The sequence below is a fragment of the Sander lucioperca genome, chromosome 4, assembly GCF_008315115.2.
Source record: "Sander lucioperca isolate FBNREF2018 chromosome 4, SLUC_FBN_1.2, whole genome shotgun sequence".
In the NCBI taxonomy this organism is placed as follows: domain Eukaryota; kingdom Metazoa; phylum Chordata; class Actinopteri; order Perciformes; family Percidae; genus Sander; species Sander lucioperca.
The window spans coordinates 15076526-15092109 of record NC_050176.1 but is presented as its reverse complement, the minus strand read 5'-3'; the positions used below and the strand labels follow the sequence as shown (position 1 = coordinate 15092109).

General features: G+C 41.7%; 1 protein-coding gene across 2 annotated transcripts in view; it reads left to right on the top strand.

Moving 5' to 3' along the window:
* The window catches only part of LOC116042715 (collagen alpha-1(XI) chain-like), a 53609-nt gene extending 40496 nt beyond the window's left edge, over nucleotides 1–13113 (top strand). For both annotated transcript variants that reach the window (XM_031289031.2, XM_031289030.2), the window contains exons 37-66: nucleotides 442–495; nucleotides 600–707; nucleotides 1347–1436; nucleotides 1558–1611; nucleotides 1968–2075; nucleotides 2321–2428; nucleotides 2531–2584; nucleotides 2747–2800; nucleotides 3484–3591; nucleotides 4155–4208; nucleotides 4327–4380; nucleotides 4479–4532; nucleotides 4634–4687; nucleotides 4819–4926; nucleotides 5088–5141; nucleotides 6874–6927; nucleotides 7050–7103; nucleotides 7275–7328; nucleotides 7413–7520; nucleotides 7613–7666; nucleotides 8501–8554; nucleotides 8637–8744; nucleotides 9225–9278; nucleotides 9411–9446; nucleotides 9558–9611; nucleotides 9738–10047; nucleotides 10286–10398; nucleotides 10573–10641; nucleotides 11819–12052; nucleotides 12133–13113. In XM_031289031.2, the coding sequence (XP_031144891.1) occupies nucleotides 442–495; nucleotides 600–707; nucleotides 1347–1436; nucleotides 1558–1611; nucleotides 1968–2075; nucleotides 2321–2428; nucleotides 2531–2584; nucleotides 2747–2800; nucleotides 3484–3591; nucleotides 4155–4208; nucleotides 4327–4380; nucleotides 4479–4532; nucleotides 4634–4687; nucleotides 4819–4926; nucleotides 5088–5141; nucleotides 6874–6927; nucleotides 7050–7103; nucleotides 7275–7328; nucleotides 7413–7520; nucleotides 7613–7666; nucleotides 8501–8554; nucleotides 8637–8744; nucleotides 9225–9278; nucleotides 9411–9446; nucleotides 9558–9611; nucleotides 9738–10047; nucleotides 10286–10398; nucleotides 10573–10641; nucleotides 11819–12052; nucleotides 12133–12279 (2619 nt within the window). In that variant the 3' untranslated portion in view covers nucleotides 12280–13113. The remainder of the gene's footprint in view (nucleotides 1–441; nucleotides 496–599; nucleotides 708–1346; nucleotides 1437–1557; nucleotides 1612–1967; nucleotides 2076–2320; nucleotides 2429–2530; nucleotides 2585–2746; nucleotides 2801–3483; nucleotides 3592–4154; nucleotides 4209–4326; nucleotides 4381–4478; nucleotides 4533–4633; nucleotides 4688–4818; nucleotides 4927–5087; nucleotides 5142–6873; nucleotides 6928–7049; nucleotides 7104–7274; nucleotides 7329–7412; nucleotides 7521–7612; nucleotides 7667–8500; nucleotides 8555–8636; nucleotides 8745–9224; nucleotides 9279–9410; nucleotides 9447–9557; nucleotides 9612–9737; nucleotides 10048–10285; nucleotides 10399–10572; nucleotides 10642–11818; nucleotides 12053–12132) is intronic.
* The last annotated feature ends 2471 nt before the right edge of the window (nucleotides 13114–15584 follow it).

Below are 15584 nucleotides of genomic sequence, written 5' to 3'. Positions count from 1 at the left end.
CTCACTATTTTTGGGATATGTAAACAGATCGTCAAGTATTCACAATTTCTTTTGTTGTAATTATTATTAATTTAGTGTCTTGTTATTTGCTTATTACGACTTGTTTTGTTTTTATTTCTTGTCTGCTGTTTCTGTTCTTTACATATTCAAAATAAACACTTTCAACAAAACTGCACTTTGGGAAATGGTCACACACACACACACACACACACACACACACACACACACACACACACACACACACACACACACACACACACACACACACACACTCACTCACTCACTCACTCACTCACTCACTCACTCACTCACTCACTCACTCACTCACTCACTCACTCACTCACTCACAAACCAGAATATGTTTTCTACCCATCTTTTTTTATTACATTATTACATGTCATTTAGCAGACGCTTTTATCCAATATTTTTCTTTGACTGCAGGGATTCCAAGGGAAGACGGGACCTCCAGGACCCTCAGGTGTTGTGGGGCCACAGGTGAGCTCAACTATGTGACTCAGCTCTGTTACGTAATATTCCTCCTGGCTTGTGCTTCATGTCTGTATTGGTGTAATTGATCCAATCACCTGTGTGTGTTTCAGGGAAAATCAGGTGAACCCGGTCCAACAGGGGACCGGGGTCACCCAGGGACACCAGGTGTACCTGGAGAGCACGGTTTACCTGGTGTTGCTGGAAAGGAAGGTGGAAAGGTGGGTCCACACAGTCACTCACACATCATCATCATCATCATCTAATGGCGCTTACCCACTGCTAGTACCGGCTCGGCTCGACTCGACTCGACCATGGTGCCCCGTCCTCCATTTTCCATTGCAGATTTAGTACCGCCTCATACGTGAGGCGAGCGTGGCTGGTCGTCATAGCGCTGCCGCAGGAAACTGTCGTGACCTAACGCGACACACACACACAGAACGTCGAAGGTGTGTTGTTGTTGCCACAGCCAGAAGACACATTTTGTTTCAAAAGAAGCTGGAGGCAGCAAAAAAAACACAGCTGGCTAAACTATTTAAAAATGGTGGGTTTGTTCAGGACACCCCTGTCTGTCGCTAGCAATGATGACGCAGTGATTGGCGACGATTCTCTCCGACCAATCAGTAGTCTGCAGGTTTTCACGTCACCTTTTGGTATCGCTTCAGCTCGCTTTGAACCTCGACAGAGGTGGTACTAAAAAAAGTACCTGTTAGCAGGTACCAGGGACTTTTTTTCATAATGGAAAAACAAAAAAGGTGAGTAGAGTCGAGGCGAGTCGAATGTGTACCATGTAATGGAAAAACGCCATAATAGAGTCTTCGTGTGTGTTTTAATTGTATTATGTTGTTTTTGTGTCTCAGGGCGATCCAGGTTTACCTGGGACATTTGGGAAGAATGGCCCTACAGGACTGAAAGGGTTCAGGGGGAGCAGAGGAGCCCCTGGAGATATGGTAACGTACACAGAATGATGCACACAAATACATATTCACCACACTCTATACAAATTACTTGATTTCTTTATATCATAAATGATACAAGCTACATAGTAAAAATGATGTGTGATCAATCCAGGGACCTCCTGGTCTGAAAGGAGGATCCGGACCCACTGGATCACCAGGAGCCATAGTGAGTTACAGTACATCTCTTTCTGTGTTACTATAGTTCATGTTCAAGATGTCCCCTGAATCGGTTTGGGAAATGAAAGCATATTTCTTCAGTTGCATTTTTTCTTTCGTTTCCAGCGCAAAACTTTACACAAGACCAATGACACAATGATCAATTGATTTCCACTGACCAAATTCACAATTTCAGTATAGTCAATCAACATCTTTTCAACTATTTCGTCACGTATTATAATTGAAAGCAGTATCAAGCATTATATATGATTCCAGCAGTTGTTATGCCTCCATCATTTTTCGCCTTCGTTGCCTCAGTACTTTTAATTGCCAAGACATTCAAAGACCAACACGTCTTGTCTGTAGGGGTCGACAGGTGAGAGGGGCCCTCCGGGACCAGCAGGTGCCATCGGACAGCCTGGTCGGGCCGGAGCGATTGGAGGACCTGGACCAATGGGAGAGAAGGGCGAGCCTGTAATGACATCTCCTTTTTTCTGCATTGCTGTATTTAGTAGTTATTTTATTAGGTCTTCCCTTTAGACTTGCATTGACACCCTTTTATACTTTCAGCACATGATGTAAAAATTCATAATCAGTACTAATGGAACGAAAATCTCCATTTAGATCAGTGTGTGTGTGTGTCTGTCTGTCTGTGTGTATCTGTGTGTGTATTTGGCTTGTATGCAGAATAACACATGTTGAATGTATTAATGTTCCAGGGAGAAAAGGGTCCGATTGGACCAGCTGGTCAGGATGGAGATCAGGGACCTATAGGGATGCTTGGGGCTATGGGCCCTGCAGGACCTCCAGGAGACGATGGGGATAAGGTGAACTGGGTGTGTCTGTGAGTCAGTGAGGCAAAGAGAGAGTGTGTGTTTGTCCTGTGACGATACATTGTGTCTCCTCTGTGTGTGTTTGTACGTCCACAGGGAGAGCAGGGAGAATCTGGGCAGAAAGGCAGCAAAGGAGACAAAGGGGAAGCTGTGAGTCTGAAGCTGCAGAAGTACATCAACATGGACTGTACTCCATAACCAGAGTAGATCTAATCATGTCTGAATGTTTCTCTCTCTCTCTCTCTCTCTCTCTCTCTCTCTCTCTCTCTCTCTCTCTCTCTCTCCCTCCCTCCCCCCCCTCTTTTCCCATAGGGCCCCCCAGGCCCTGCTGGCACTCAAGGTGTAATTGGTCAGCCAGGACTTCCGGTGAGTCTGCTCCTCTCTTTGTATTCTGTTTGTCTTTTAAGTGTCTTGAAAACTGAAAGACCTCAAATCACACTGAAGCACAAATATGGGGAGAAGTTTGTGAATCCCAAAAGTCCCACAAATTAACATTTCTTATGTTGAGAAGACCTAGTTAGATGCTGTTTAATGCTCACTGTCTGGCTTTTATAACTCTGTTAACTCTGTTTTGAATATTTATCTTGGACTCATAATGCATTAACCATGAAAGGAATAATTAAAATGTTTTAGCAGCTATGCTTATCTGCTTTCTTGTTGCGAGTTAGAAGATAGGATCAATATGTCTCTCTAATGTCTGTCCGTTAAATACGAAGCAACAGCCAGGAGACAGTTAGCTTAGCTTTGAATACTAGCACCTGGAAATCCTATTTATATATGTCATCATGGGCATATGTCACCATGAGGTAGCCAGGCAACCTGCAGAGACTCGAGGAAGTCACTATGTTTGGCTAAGAAATAGAACCACAACTTTTCGTTTTTAAACTTAGGTTTTTGTACATATTTAACAAATGGGATACAGTGAGCTTTAGAGGTTCTCTTAGGTGTGTTTTGTTACCTTGTGGAATTAAAGGAAGAAAACCTTTCACAGGACCTTGAACCATTTAAAAGTCAAAAGGACTCACTCCTCACTCTCCTCTGTGTACCAGGGTATAGATGGACTGCGGGGCCCCCGGGGCCAGCAGGGCATGTACGGTCCCAAAGGAGATGAGGGACTCCGTGGCTTCAAGGGCTCTAGAGGACCAATAGGATTACAGGTGAGATTTGTACAGCAGTCAGGGTGCGAATCATGGAAATGATAGTCTCGCTTTGCCAGACCCTCCTCCAAAGCGCGCTGGAGGAGAGTCTGGCTACTCCACATAGCATTCGGGGATGGGAGGAAAACGTGCTCTGGTTTATTGGCATTTCTTTAAACCAATCACAATCGTCATGGGCGGTGCTAAGCACCGGAGAAAAGCTGCGGTGCCGCTGCAAAATAGGTTTGGAAGGAACTTGTTTTGGTGGAACGTGTACGTAAGTTGTTTTAGTCCTGCAACAGAAAACTCAGATTGGACAGATAGTCTAGCTAGCTGTCTGGATTTACCCTGCAGAGATCTGAGAAAAGGTTAACCATAGTCCTCATAAATCCACCGGAGTTTAAAATGCCAACTAAGTGCCTAAATAAGTGAAATCCGGCAGATTTTCCGGCGGAAGTGGAAGTTAAGGATATAGACTATGGAAATGCTGTCTTCTGAATAGACAGTTTGAACTTGGAGCTCTTCGCTTAAATCCTCTAATCCTGTGTGTGTGTGTGTGTGTGTGTGTGTGTGTTTTCTCTCAGGGCATGCCCGGCCTGCCAGGAGAGAAGGGTGAGAGTGGACATGGGGGGCTAATGGTGAGCTTCTATCCTGTTTTTAAAGCTGTGTCCCTTATTTACATCACATTTTTCCTTCATTTACACAAATGGATGAGCTGATGTTATTATTTCTCCTTCATTACATACCTTGGTTTAGGGTCCACCTGGTCAACAAGGCCCCTCTGGTCCTCAAGGACCTATTGGGGGACAGGTAAGTCTCACAGTAATGTTTATGCATCATCATTTACAGTAGTCGAGCACTTGTTTTGAATTCTGGAGAAATAATGTGATTTCACTTGTGTTGTGCAGGGGCCGACTGGCCGACTCGGGATGATAGGACAGCCAGGTGTTGTTGGAGAGAAGGTAAAGAAATTGCAAGTTACACTTTTTGCGTACATATTGTATGACGATGTTTTGTCCCCAACAAATAGTCTCTTCTTACACATCAATTCATTCTCCCTCAGGGGGAGGATGGCGAGGGAGGGGACCCTGGAGCAGTTGGTGTTCCAGGAAGGCTTGTGAGTTTTGTTTGATCGATTGAAGACGTCTTCCAACTATCTCCCACCATCTTTAGCTGATAAGCTTCTCTTGCTCTTCGCCTCTGCTCCAGCCCTCTTAATCGCTCACTCTGCTCCTTTTGCTACTTCAGGGAGGAAAAGGAGACCAGGGGGAGAAGGGAGATACGGGGCTTCCAGGAGCAGCTGGTCCTCCAGGAGCCAGGGGCCTAACAGGGGAGGATGGAGCCAAGGGCAACGCTGTGAGAGACAATCATACCAAAAAATACTGCACTGTTATATATACTGTACAACACAATGCAACACGGAAATACAGTTTTTATACTAACATATTTTACTAACATGATTCAAAACACATTAATGCTATGCAATATAATGCTGTACTACTACTCTGTCTCCTCAGGGTCCTCCAGGTCTCACTGGGGACCTCGGACAGCAGGGAGAGGCTGGACCCAATGTGAGTGCCTGCTCTTTCTACTCATCTTGCTCTTTCCCTTTTTCTTCTTCTTCATCTTTAATTCCAATTATTTTGGCAGTTTTAGAAACATTGTGGGTAGCTCACCTGGTGGAGCGTGCGCCCCATGTGCACACACACACACACACACACACACACACACACACATATATATATATATATATATATATATATATATATATATATATATTAGGGCTGTCAGTCGATTAAAAAAATTAATCTAATTAATTACATACTCTGTAATTAATTAATCGAAATTAATCGCATACATAATTAACCGTGTCTGAACCGATACTTTTTAAGAAAGTAAAAAAAGAAAAGAAAAAAAAAGGGTACTAAACAACAGTTGGTGACATTAAAGAACGGCTTGTTTATTGCTAAGGCCATATGGTCAAAATGAAATGATTTAATAATAATGTATAACAATAACAATAACTTATTTCACTAGTAAATTGCTGTTGAACTTCAGATGCACCACGAGTCTGTAGTTTACCAGTTTCATTGAACGCACCGTCTGTGTTGTTTTTCCGACGGCTAAAACACAGTCACACTTTACACCGTTTAGTGTTAGCTGTCAGCATTTTAACCGTGTTTAATCCAGCTACTAGCTAGCGGTAGGCTAACGTTAGCTGCTGTCGAGTATAGTGTTAACTAGCGTCACGTGCAGCGGTGTTTGTGTTGCCTGTATCGTCTTCAGAGCACCAGAGATGAGTGCAGACATATCAGTGGCACCAGATTTCGGTAGCCAGGGTTGGCAGGAAGAAGATTTTTACAAGTAAATGTTCCAGTTAATGATCCAGGCAGCACATTCTCGTCTCCCTCCTTCATTTTACAGTCGAATGGTGGCTAGAACGGCTCCGGGTCAAACATCAATATGGAATGGATTAATTAATTAAATTAAGTTATTTTTTTCTCAGATTAATTAATCGAAATTAATGCGTTATTTTGACAGCCCTTACAACAAAAATGGAGGAGGAAATGTGAAATAAGCCAAACTTTTAAATCAGAGCTATTCAAATCGAAGATCAACAGACAGAATCATAAATTAAAGGAAACATAGTTCTAAGAGGGCCGGCTGGGTAGCTCACATGAGAGCGTGCGCCCATATATAGAGGTTCACTCCTTGACGCAGCAGCCGCAGGTTCAACTCTGACCTGTGACCCTTTGCTGCATGTCATTCCCCTTCTCTCTCCCCTTTCATGTCTTCAACTGTCCTATAAAAAAATAAAGGCTTAAAATGCCCAAAACATTTTCTTTAAAAAAACACACAAAAAGCATAATTTGAAGAGAATACAAACTTCCTCATGTACCTTTACCTCTGGCAATTGAAGCATAAATATTATTTAGCATTTCAACTCCCCGAAGTGAAAAGTGTAGTTAAAGAATCCTGATTTGTTTTGGGAGGTAATGATTTTGTATTTTGTATTTTGGCAAGACTTATGGAAAAGTCATGGCAGCTAAGACAGAGAACCCTTTAGGACAGGATGTTTCTTTTTTGCGATGGGTCTTTTGAAACGTTTTCTTTTTGAATTTGTTTTAAAAATAAATCAAACAACCCATTGTCTGCCTGTTTTATTACTCCTCTTTAATATGTCTCATAATTGTAACATCACAATAAAAGCTTTCATGTTGCCATAAAGACATCTTCAACTTTACTTTCTCGTGCAAAAGAAGTGTAGTTTTCACCTGCCCACTATTTTTCTTTCCTCATCAGGGTGTGGATGGTCTGCCCGGTTCTAAAGGAGACATAGGAGACCCTGGGAACTCTGTGAGCTCCTCCCTTCTACATCACACACCATGATGTTCTTTAATTCATAAAAAAAAAACATGAAAGATGCTGTCATCATCCAATGCAATGACTGTATATAATAGTTTCTTTATATTTCTCAGGGGCCACCAGGAGCGGCAGGAGAATCTGGACCATCTGGACCTCCTGGGCGAAGGGTTTGTGTGTTTTTGTGTTCACCCAGAATCCTCCTTTTCTATTTCCTGTTTGATTAAGTATAATATTAAACCCTGTGTGTGTGTGTGTGTGTGTGTGTGTGTGTGTGTGTGTGTGTGTACAATGCATCTGTGCTACGGATTCAGCTTAAAATGTTTTAAAATGTTCTTCAGGGCCACTTGGGAAAACCAGGGAAGGAAGGAAAGGCTGGTCTAAAAGGAGGAAAGGTGAGAGTTCAAAACAACTATTTGAACAATAACATCTGAATTCTGACAGCTTCTGAAAGTCACCTTGTTCTGCGTCTGTTTCAGGGTGCACCCGGTTTGGAAGGTCCCATAGGGAAGACAGGGCCTGTAGGTGCCCAGGGACACCCTGGGAAGCCTGGCCCTCAAGGCTTAAGAGGGATCCCCGGCCCTGGAGTAAGTCAGACGGTGAAGAATGAAGCAGTGGATGTGGAGCGTAAAAAAAAGATGGAGGTTCAGTTGTTTCTGTTTGTGTGTCTCTCTCTCAGGGTGAGCAGGGTTTAAATGGACCACCTGGCCAGACAGGACCCCCAGGTCCCATGGTAAGATGACTCATCAAATTTCAGAACATGACAGAGTAAAGAATACTATTCCAAATGACATTAAGAGAAAAGAAAAAGATTGTATTGACAGTTTGATCAAAACAATGATATCACATCCTTAGCTGTTAAAATAGATGGAGGTGAAGCAGGATGACCCTTTACCATCACATATATTCTCTGTCCGAGTGATACGTGAATGAGGTTTTATACGCACTTGCTTCATTTCAACTTGCATTTGACTAGGGGTGTAACGATACATCAATCTGGATCGATATATCGATTCAGTCCTCAATGATCCAATATTATCGATACAAAGTGAAAATATAGATACATAATTTATACTCTTTATTGATTCCCGAAAGGAAAATTACAATTGACACTCTGTTGTTATTACACACTACACACAGGCCTGAAGTACACACACACACGCTCAGGTCCTTTACATGAGATGTCCAAGTGAGTGGGCTGTGACTGCCGAACAGGCGCCCTGAGCAAGGTGAACTGGCATCTCTCCAGCTACCAGTCCACACTCCGTACCTCTTTCCGTACTGGGACTTGAACCAGCGACCCGCCGGTTTCCAACCAAACTCCCTATGGGCTGAGCTACTGCCACCCCCCAGTACATATTGTCATCTTTAAGATGTGCCTTTATTTTGAAATTCACACTTTATATCTATTCTTTTCACTAAAAAGAGTTTTGATTTAAATGGCTGGAAGAGCTCAGTGATGATAGTTGTTTTTGATATCAGTAAATATTGTATCGTTGTCCAAAGAATAAATATATCGTATCGTGATAAAAACGTGTACATTTGACTCATAACTTCATCTTGTCAGGGTCCACCGGGATTACTAGGACTAAAGGGAGACCATGGCAAGAAGGGAGACAAGGTGCGTGCATACTTCACACACAAACATTCACTCCGAGCTTGACTCGACTTTGAGCCTGTTCTCATTTGTGACATCTGTGCAGGGCCACGGCGGTCTGATAGGTCTGATAGGGCCACCAGGAGACATCGGAGAGAAGGGCGACAGAGGACTGCCAGGAAACCAGGGCCTAACGGGTCCAAAAGGAGATGAGGTGCTAAAAATATACACAAAACACTGTACACACAAGCCTGGATTACCAACCTGGCAAAGTAGGCAATCTGTACGCAGGTTCATGGGCCTCGCCATAACAGATTGTTAGGTGTGTAAAATTCTGTTTGATACATGCCATGGTTTTACACTCATGGTTCAGTATGATTTTTTATAAGCCATAATTCTTGCTGTAATAATCCAGATTCAATACTTTATTGTCAAATCAACATGATTGATTGGAATTTGCTTAAACAAAGACAGAGAAAGATAAAAATTGTAAACTCATTCACTCATAGAGCACTTTATTTTTCACGGGGAGCCCCAACAGGTTGATCCATCTTCAAAGGATATAAAGCTGGCGATTATTCTATATTTTTTCTAGATGTCATCACAAACAACAATGCATTCGTAGTGGTTACCTCCAGCATATCTACTTGTTCTCTTTATTTAACAGTTTTGTTTCTTTTGTGTTTAATATCAGGGTCTACTTGGTCCACATGGTCCCCCCGGCCCCCCTGGCCCCACGGGTCTGTCTGTGAGTATTCAAGATAATACTGACAGCAAATGCCAAAAAATATACATCACCATTGTTATCATTAGGTTTACTGGGACATTGTTCATCTTCCCTCTGTGTGTCTTTAGCTTTAACTCTTTACTTCTCTCACAGGGTGCTATTGGTACAAAGGGCTCCAAGGGAAATCAGGTAACTGTGATGCGCATTGTTTTATTGGATTAAATTAGTCAGTACTATCACGTTGGAGCTGCATACCTCTCTACCACCCTGAAGTCATCCCTTTGCTCTGTGTGGATTTAGGGTCCAATTGGTCCCAGAGGAGACACTGGACCTGTAGGACCTCCAGGGCCACCAGTGAGTTCTGCTTACAGAAATGTAGTGCAACCAACAACCATGCAACTCTCATTAACTGACAATTAACAGAAACACAACATCTGTTTTTCCTGCGCTGTTCCTGTGTCCCTCCTCCCTTCTCCTCAGGGAATGCCAGCAGCTGGCATAGCCCCTCTGCCAGAGCGAGGACGGAGAAGGAGAACCCACACCTTGGTGGATGGTGCTGCACTTGAAGAGGAGGAGGCGATAGATGGAGGAGAGGAGGAATGGATGCAGAGGGACCAGGCGGAGCAGGACGTTCAGATGAAGGAGGAGGGCCAAGGCATGGAAGAAGTATTTGCGTCTCTGTCCTCTATGAAAGTAGAGGTGGAGGATCTGCGTAACCCACAAGGGACGTACCACAGCCCCGCCCGCACCTGCAAGGAGCTCTGGCTCCTCCACCCAGATCTCCCCAACGGTACTTTATCAGTTTGTGTCTCTGGCCATTAGTCACAGCTGTCTGCCTGCATGTCTAAACTCATTTTATCTGTATTTCTTCCTAGCTGTCTGCGTTTCTGCTTCTCCATCTGATATTATCTGTAGGATTTTCCTCTGTTTGGTTTTCTTGTTGTTGACAGTAGTTGAGTTTATTTGACCCCTCTGCCCTCCTCTTCCTTTTTCTCTCTCTCTCTCTCTCTCTCTCTCTCTCTCTCCAGGTGAGTACTGGATAGATCCCAACCAGGGTTGCCATAGAGACTCCTTCAAAGTGTTTTGTAACTTCACTGCACAGGGAGAGACGTGTCTGCAACCTGACAAGAAGTTCCAGTCGGTTAGTTCACATGCAGAAACACACACACTCACTTGCATTTTTTTGAGCATTTGATAAACTGCTCAGAGCTAACAGGAGCCTTTGCCAGAAGCTGAATAACTTCTCAGAAAAAGTTAAAACATTATTTTGTCGTTGTCTGTGTATTGACTCAGTGTTTGGTTTGTTTGCCATCAGGTGAAGTTGGCAGCCTGGAAAGGGGAGATGTCCGGCACCTGGTATAGTAAATTCAGGAAAGGAAAACAGGTATAGTTTGATGTTTTTACATGATATCAATGCATGTCAGTGTGTGTTTATACAAGACTTAATGGAAAAGGACTTCAAATGTGAAATAGTGCAATCACTGCTGCGAATGTGGGGCATATGTGGTTGAATGCTGATCAGCAGCACATGTCGGCTATAGAAAGGCACTCAGCATTTAATTAAGTGGGTATTGAAAGCAGACAAAACACATCAGATCAACTGAAGTTAGACATTCGGCAGCAATCAGATCACATCAGGGATGAGCCGACCAGAAGTGCAGGAGCGGCTGCAGGGAGTTAAGTTTTCTGATTGGTTAACAAGCTTCAGCTAATTTTCTAATGCCGATTTTCCTGCCGCAGGTCGGCATATTTGTCTTTTTGTGAAATATCTTAACAACGATTGGATTAATATGGTACAAGCATTCATGTACCCTTCAGGATCAATTGCTAAAATGTTGCCACCAATGTAGGCCGACTCCTTGACTCTTTGCTGTCATTTGTGTCATCCTCTCGCACTCTTCTCTCCCTTTCCTGTCTATCTGTACTATCTAAAAAAAATCCTAAAAAGTCCATAAAAATTATCTTAAAAAAGTTAGTCATGAGCATCATCATCAGCATTATAAACCGGTGCACTCCAGGTACATTGTGTTGCTTTATTGTTCAGTCCTTCCGGAAGAATGCAGAGTTTTTTTGTGATTGTTGCGGGCAAAAATCCTTGATTATGCGGCACGTTTTCTTAAAAAATGCAATGAAATATGCGGGATATTTATGCAATTTTATGCGATGAAATTGCGGGAACTTGCAAAAACTGAGGTTTCATCATGGCTTCATCGCAGGGTTTGCAGCTTTTCGATGATGTTCACGTTGCGTAATTACGTCACTTCATAACGTTCCCATGGCAACAGGGGAAAATGGACAATGCGACAGTTTTCAACTTTCTGCTAAGATATATGTGACCCATATTTTGCACGGAAATTTACGTGGCGAAAAGTGCGGCATATTTGAAAAAATGCAGACTTTTGCTGATTATGCATTGAATTATGCGATCGCATAATCGCGTTTTTCTGGAGGGACTGTATTGGTTAACCATGATTTTGGGATGATGTCATCAATGTTGTGCCCATGGTACACAACTAACTTTCTGTGTACTTTATGTGTGTGATTCTGGTGTTCTAACCCAGATTTCCTACTCCGGGTCGGACGACGTTCCAGTCCACGTGGTCCAGTTGACCTTCCTGCAGCTGTTGAGCGCGACGGCCAAGCAGACCTTTACTTACCACTGCCTCAACTCCGCCGCCTGGCTGCACGCCGCCACTTACAGCCACGAACACGCACTGCGCTTCAGAGGCGCCAACGGGGAGGAGCTGACACATGAGAACACACATTACATTAGTGCGCTGTACGACGGGTGTCAGGTGAGTAACACAGATATGTATGCAATTGTAAACACGTACATTTGTTTTTTGATCCGATATGATGTGTTTCTCTGCTGTAGACGCGCTCGGGGCAAGAGAGGACGGTGTTGGAATTTGACGCTCCGCTGTCCAACACGCTCCCCATCATCGATGTGGCTGTGGCTGATTTTGGGAAGGGGAACCAGAAATTTGGTTTTCAAGTCGGCCCAGTCTGCTACAACGGTTAACCAAGTGGGGGAAGATTACAACAGGAGTAATTTAATAGGAAAAAGAGCCATGGACACTTTTTACATGCAGGGAGAAAACTACATTCAAGACTTACCTGGTGCCACATATTTATAAGTTGATTTACCTACAACAGTGTTCCTTCTACTACACATTCATCTGTGATACAGACATTCATTCGCTCTCCTTAATTTCATTTTATTCATCTCATACATTCTCACAACTGACTCGCATATTGTGTTTTCATGAGCAGTGCATAAATGTATTGACAACCACATCCTCAGTTACACACCTTTTATTTTTCATTTCACATTTTCATTTTATCATTCCTCTTGGAAGGAGTGAGTGGTGCTCTCACTGTTTCATCCTTGTCTGTTAATATGTGTATTGATCTATGCACTCATTTCCCACCTATACATAATCATACACAAGTCTAAAAACATTATGATCAGTGAATCATCTTTAAAAATATAAAAACACCATATGTGAGCAACATTCACCCACCATGTTGTTCCGTAATATCATCAAACCTCAATTTGCTGTGTTGTATTTGTTTGTTGTTGCCACTTTGTTGTTATAATTATCTGTTATGTGATGGATATTGGAGTGTAATTCATCACAGTGCTAGTATGTGGCTCCTAACAGAGTACATTTCTTTGTAAAAGGGAACTGGGGCAGTGCATTTTTTTATATTGTGAAGCTGTGTTTTATATTTTTTCAACATAAGAAACAAACTGTGGTACATGATTGCCTCAAGGTCTTTCTATGCATAGTTGTGTGGGGAAGTGACTGAGTAACATATTTTAATAAAAGTACATAATGTACATTTAAGTTAATATGGTGAGATTTAGTTTTATTGATGTTCTCCAACCAGTGTTTTTTAGTTCTGCACTTTGATCTGTTTTTTTTTTTTAAATATAATATTCAGACTGCACTTCTCTTACCATGGTTACATGGTGCTTAATGACTGCGTACGGTATAATGCATGTCAATTAAAAGCTAGTTTTAGGGATGGCAATGTCAGTCCTTCAGTCAGTACACTAGTTGACTGAAATAGCTCAACAACTATTGGAAGGATTGTTATGATTTTTGGTAGAGACATTCATGGTCCCCAGGGGATGAAGCCTTAAGTGATGCCCTTTTTCTTAAGCATAAATATGAGGTTGACATTTTTTTTATTGTTTTAGTTAAATGTCTCTTCAGCTATTGCATGGTGATCTTCATTAACTTTGGTACAAATGTTCATGGTGCAGAGATAATTTTAACCTAATGACTTTCCCTGACTTTTCGTTTAGCTGATATTTGTGGTTGTAAGTAAAATGTCTCGAAAACTATTTGATAGATTGCCCTGAAATTTGGTACAAACCTTCATGTTCGCTTAAGGATGAATAGTAAAAACGGATCCAGTGCAGCTTTGCCCACGTACAGACTCATAGAGCCACTATGGCTGTCGACTTGACTAGTTAGATCTGCATTTCTATTGTTTTTACTATTCATATAACATTTTTTAGATGGTTATGGGGTACTTGATAAACACATATAAAGCATATTGATTAAACAAAGTACATGACAATGCACCAAATGGCTGCTTAAGCACCTTTATCCTGAAAGGTCAGAAAAATAGACTGGGGCCAAGCCATTTAATGCCTCACTAAAAGATTTTATTTTTAAAACATCTGGAAGCCAGTGGAGGGATGATAAAATGTACGCTCTAATTGGAGTTCTAGTTAAAAGTCCAGCAACTACATTTTGAACCAAGTCCAGTGTTTTTTTGTAAGTGCAGAAATGGTGAGTTTAAATTAAAATAAAGGCATAAATAAGTTTGTTTAGGGCAGCAGCCCACAGACCTTATGTACTTGCTTTTCAAATGTCAAATTTGAGTCAAAGATTATTCATATTTTTCTGGCAGGGAGCTGACTATGGGTTGGCATTAAACCAGCTTTTTCATTAATTTGTGTGTGTATGTGTGTGTGTGCGTGCATGCGCCAGGCATGCATGCGTGCGTGCTAGTATTCATTGTGGCTACAGCTTGAGGATACATCATTCATATTCTCTCTTTTTTTCTGTCTTTGCTTATTCACTCTTTTTGGCGGTGACCCTTATCTGTCTATCGACATCTGCGGTACATACAACATTGAAAACAATGCTGCTGAAACTTTAATGAGAGGAAGCAGATGAACATCACCAGGAGTGTTTAGCCACATTTTTAGCAATTAAATATAGATGGCGTGACATGAAAGTCAGTAACATCATAGGTAACTGCGAGCATCAGTGGGAGCAACCATGGGAATGTGCATAATTTATACTCTTTGAGCTTCAACCCAGGGAAGGTTCAACACTGTTTTATTCATTTTCAGTTTGTGTACTGAAGATAAATGAGTATCCACAGATATGGACAAGAAAAACGGTTAACGTTTTATCTTCTTATTTGTTTCAAACCACTAACGTTAATAGTTAAGTTAGCGGTGTGTGGCTATGATAGTCCGTCCATCCCAAGATGTATACTTTTTTTGCTTGGTCCAAAATTGTATTAGTTTTATTGCTACAAATATTGGATGGGAAAACGTGGCTCGGACATTTATGGTCCTTGAAGGTTAAAATAATAATTTTGAAGATTTTCTTCTCTTAAACCAGGCGCCAACAGTGGATCAAACATTAATGCTAACATGTAATGTTAAAAGCTAAATGTTCCATGCTGTTCATTCTTAAGATTAGCATGTAATCTAGCTAACTAAGAATGCTAGCATTAACCTAGCGGAACTAACTTAGGCCCACTCTGATACTGATATTGACTGTAATATTACATCATTTTGGTAATATGGCAAATGTTGTAAAATACTCAAATTGATGAGACAGTTCTTCATTAAAAACATAATTTTGCTAGTTGTTATTAACTTTAACGTTAGATAAAGTTCTTGTATGAGTGCCTGTGTTCAGAAAACATTTAAGTTAACATTTGAAAAAAATGGCATCTTGTGTAAAATACGGGTGGTTTTGTAGAAAAAGGATGTTTATAATCCCCAAAGAATTGAAAAAAACAATTATAGAGTCCAATTCATTTCTGCCAGTTGACTAATCAAACTATCAACTACTAACTGTTTCACCTTTAATAAGACATTTTCCAATGATACCCAGCCGTATCTAATGGTACAACATTGGACAGCACACAAACAAAAGTGGCATTATTTTTCACACTAGTTCTGTAACATAACTTCATGAGGCCAAAACCAACAGTGTTACATGCAATCTGTCACTCACAAGTGCACCCACACATCCATTAACTGTATATCCACTGCCTGTGTTGACG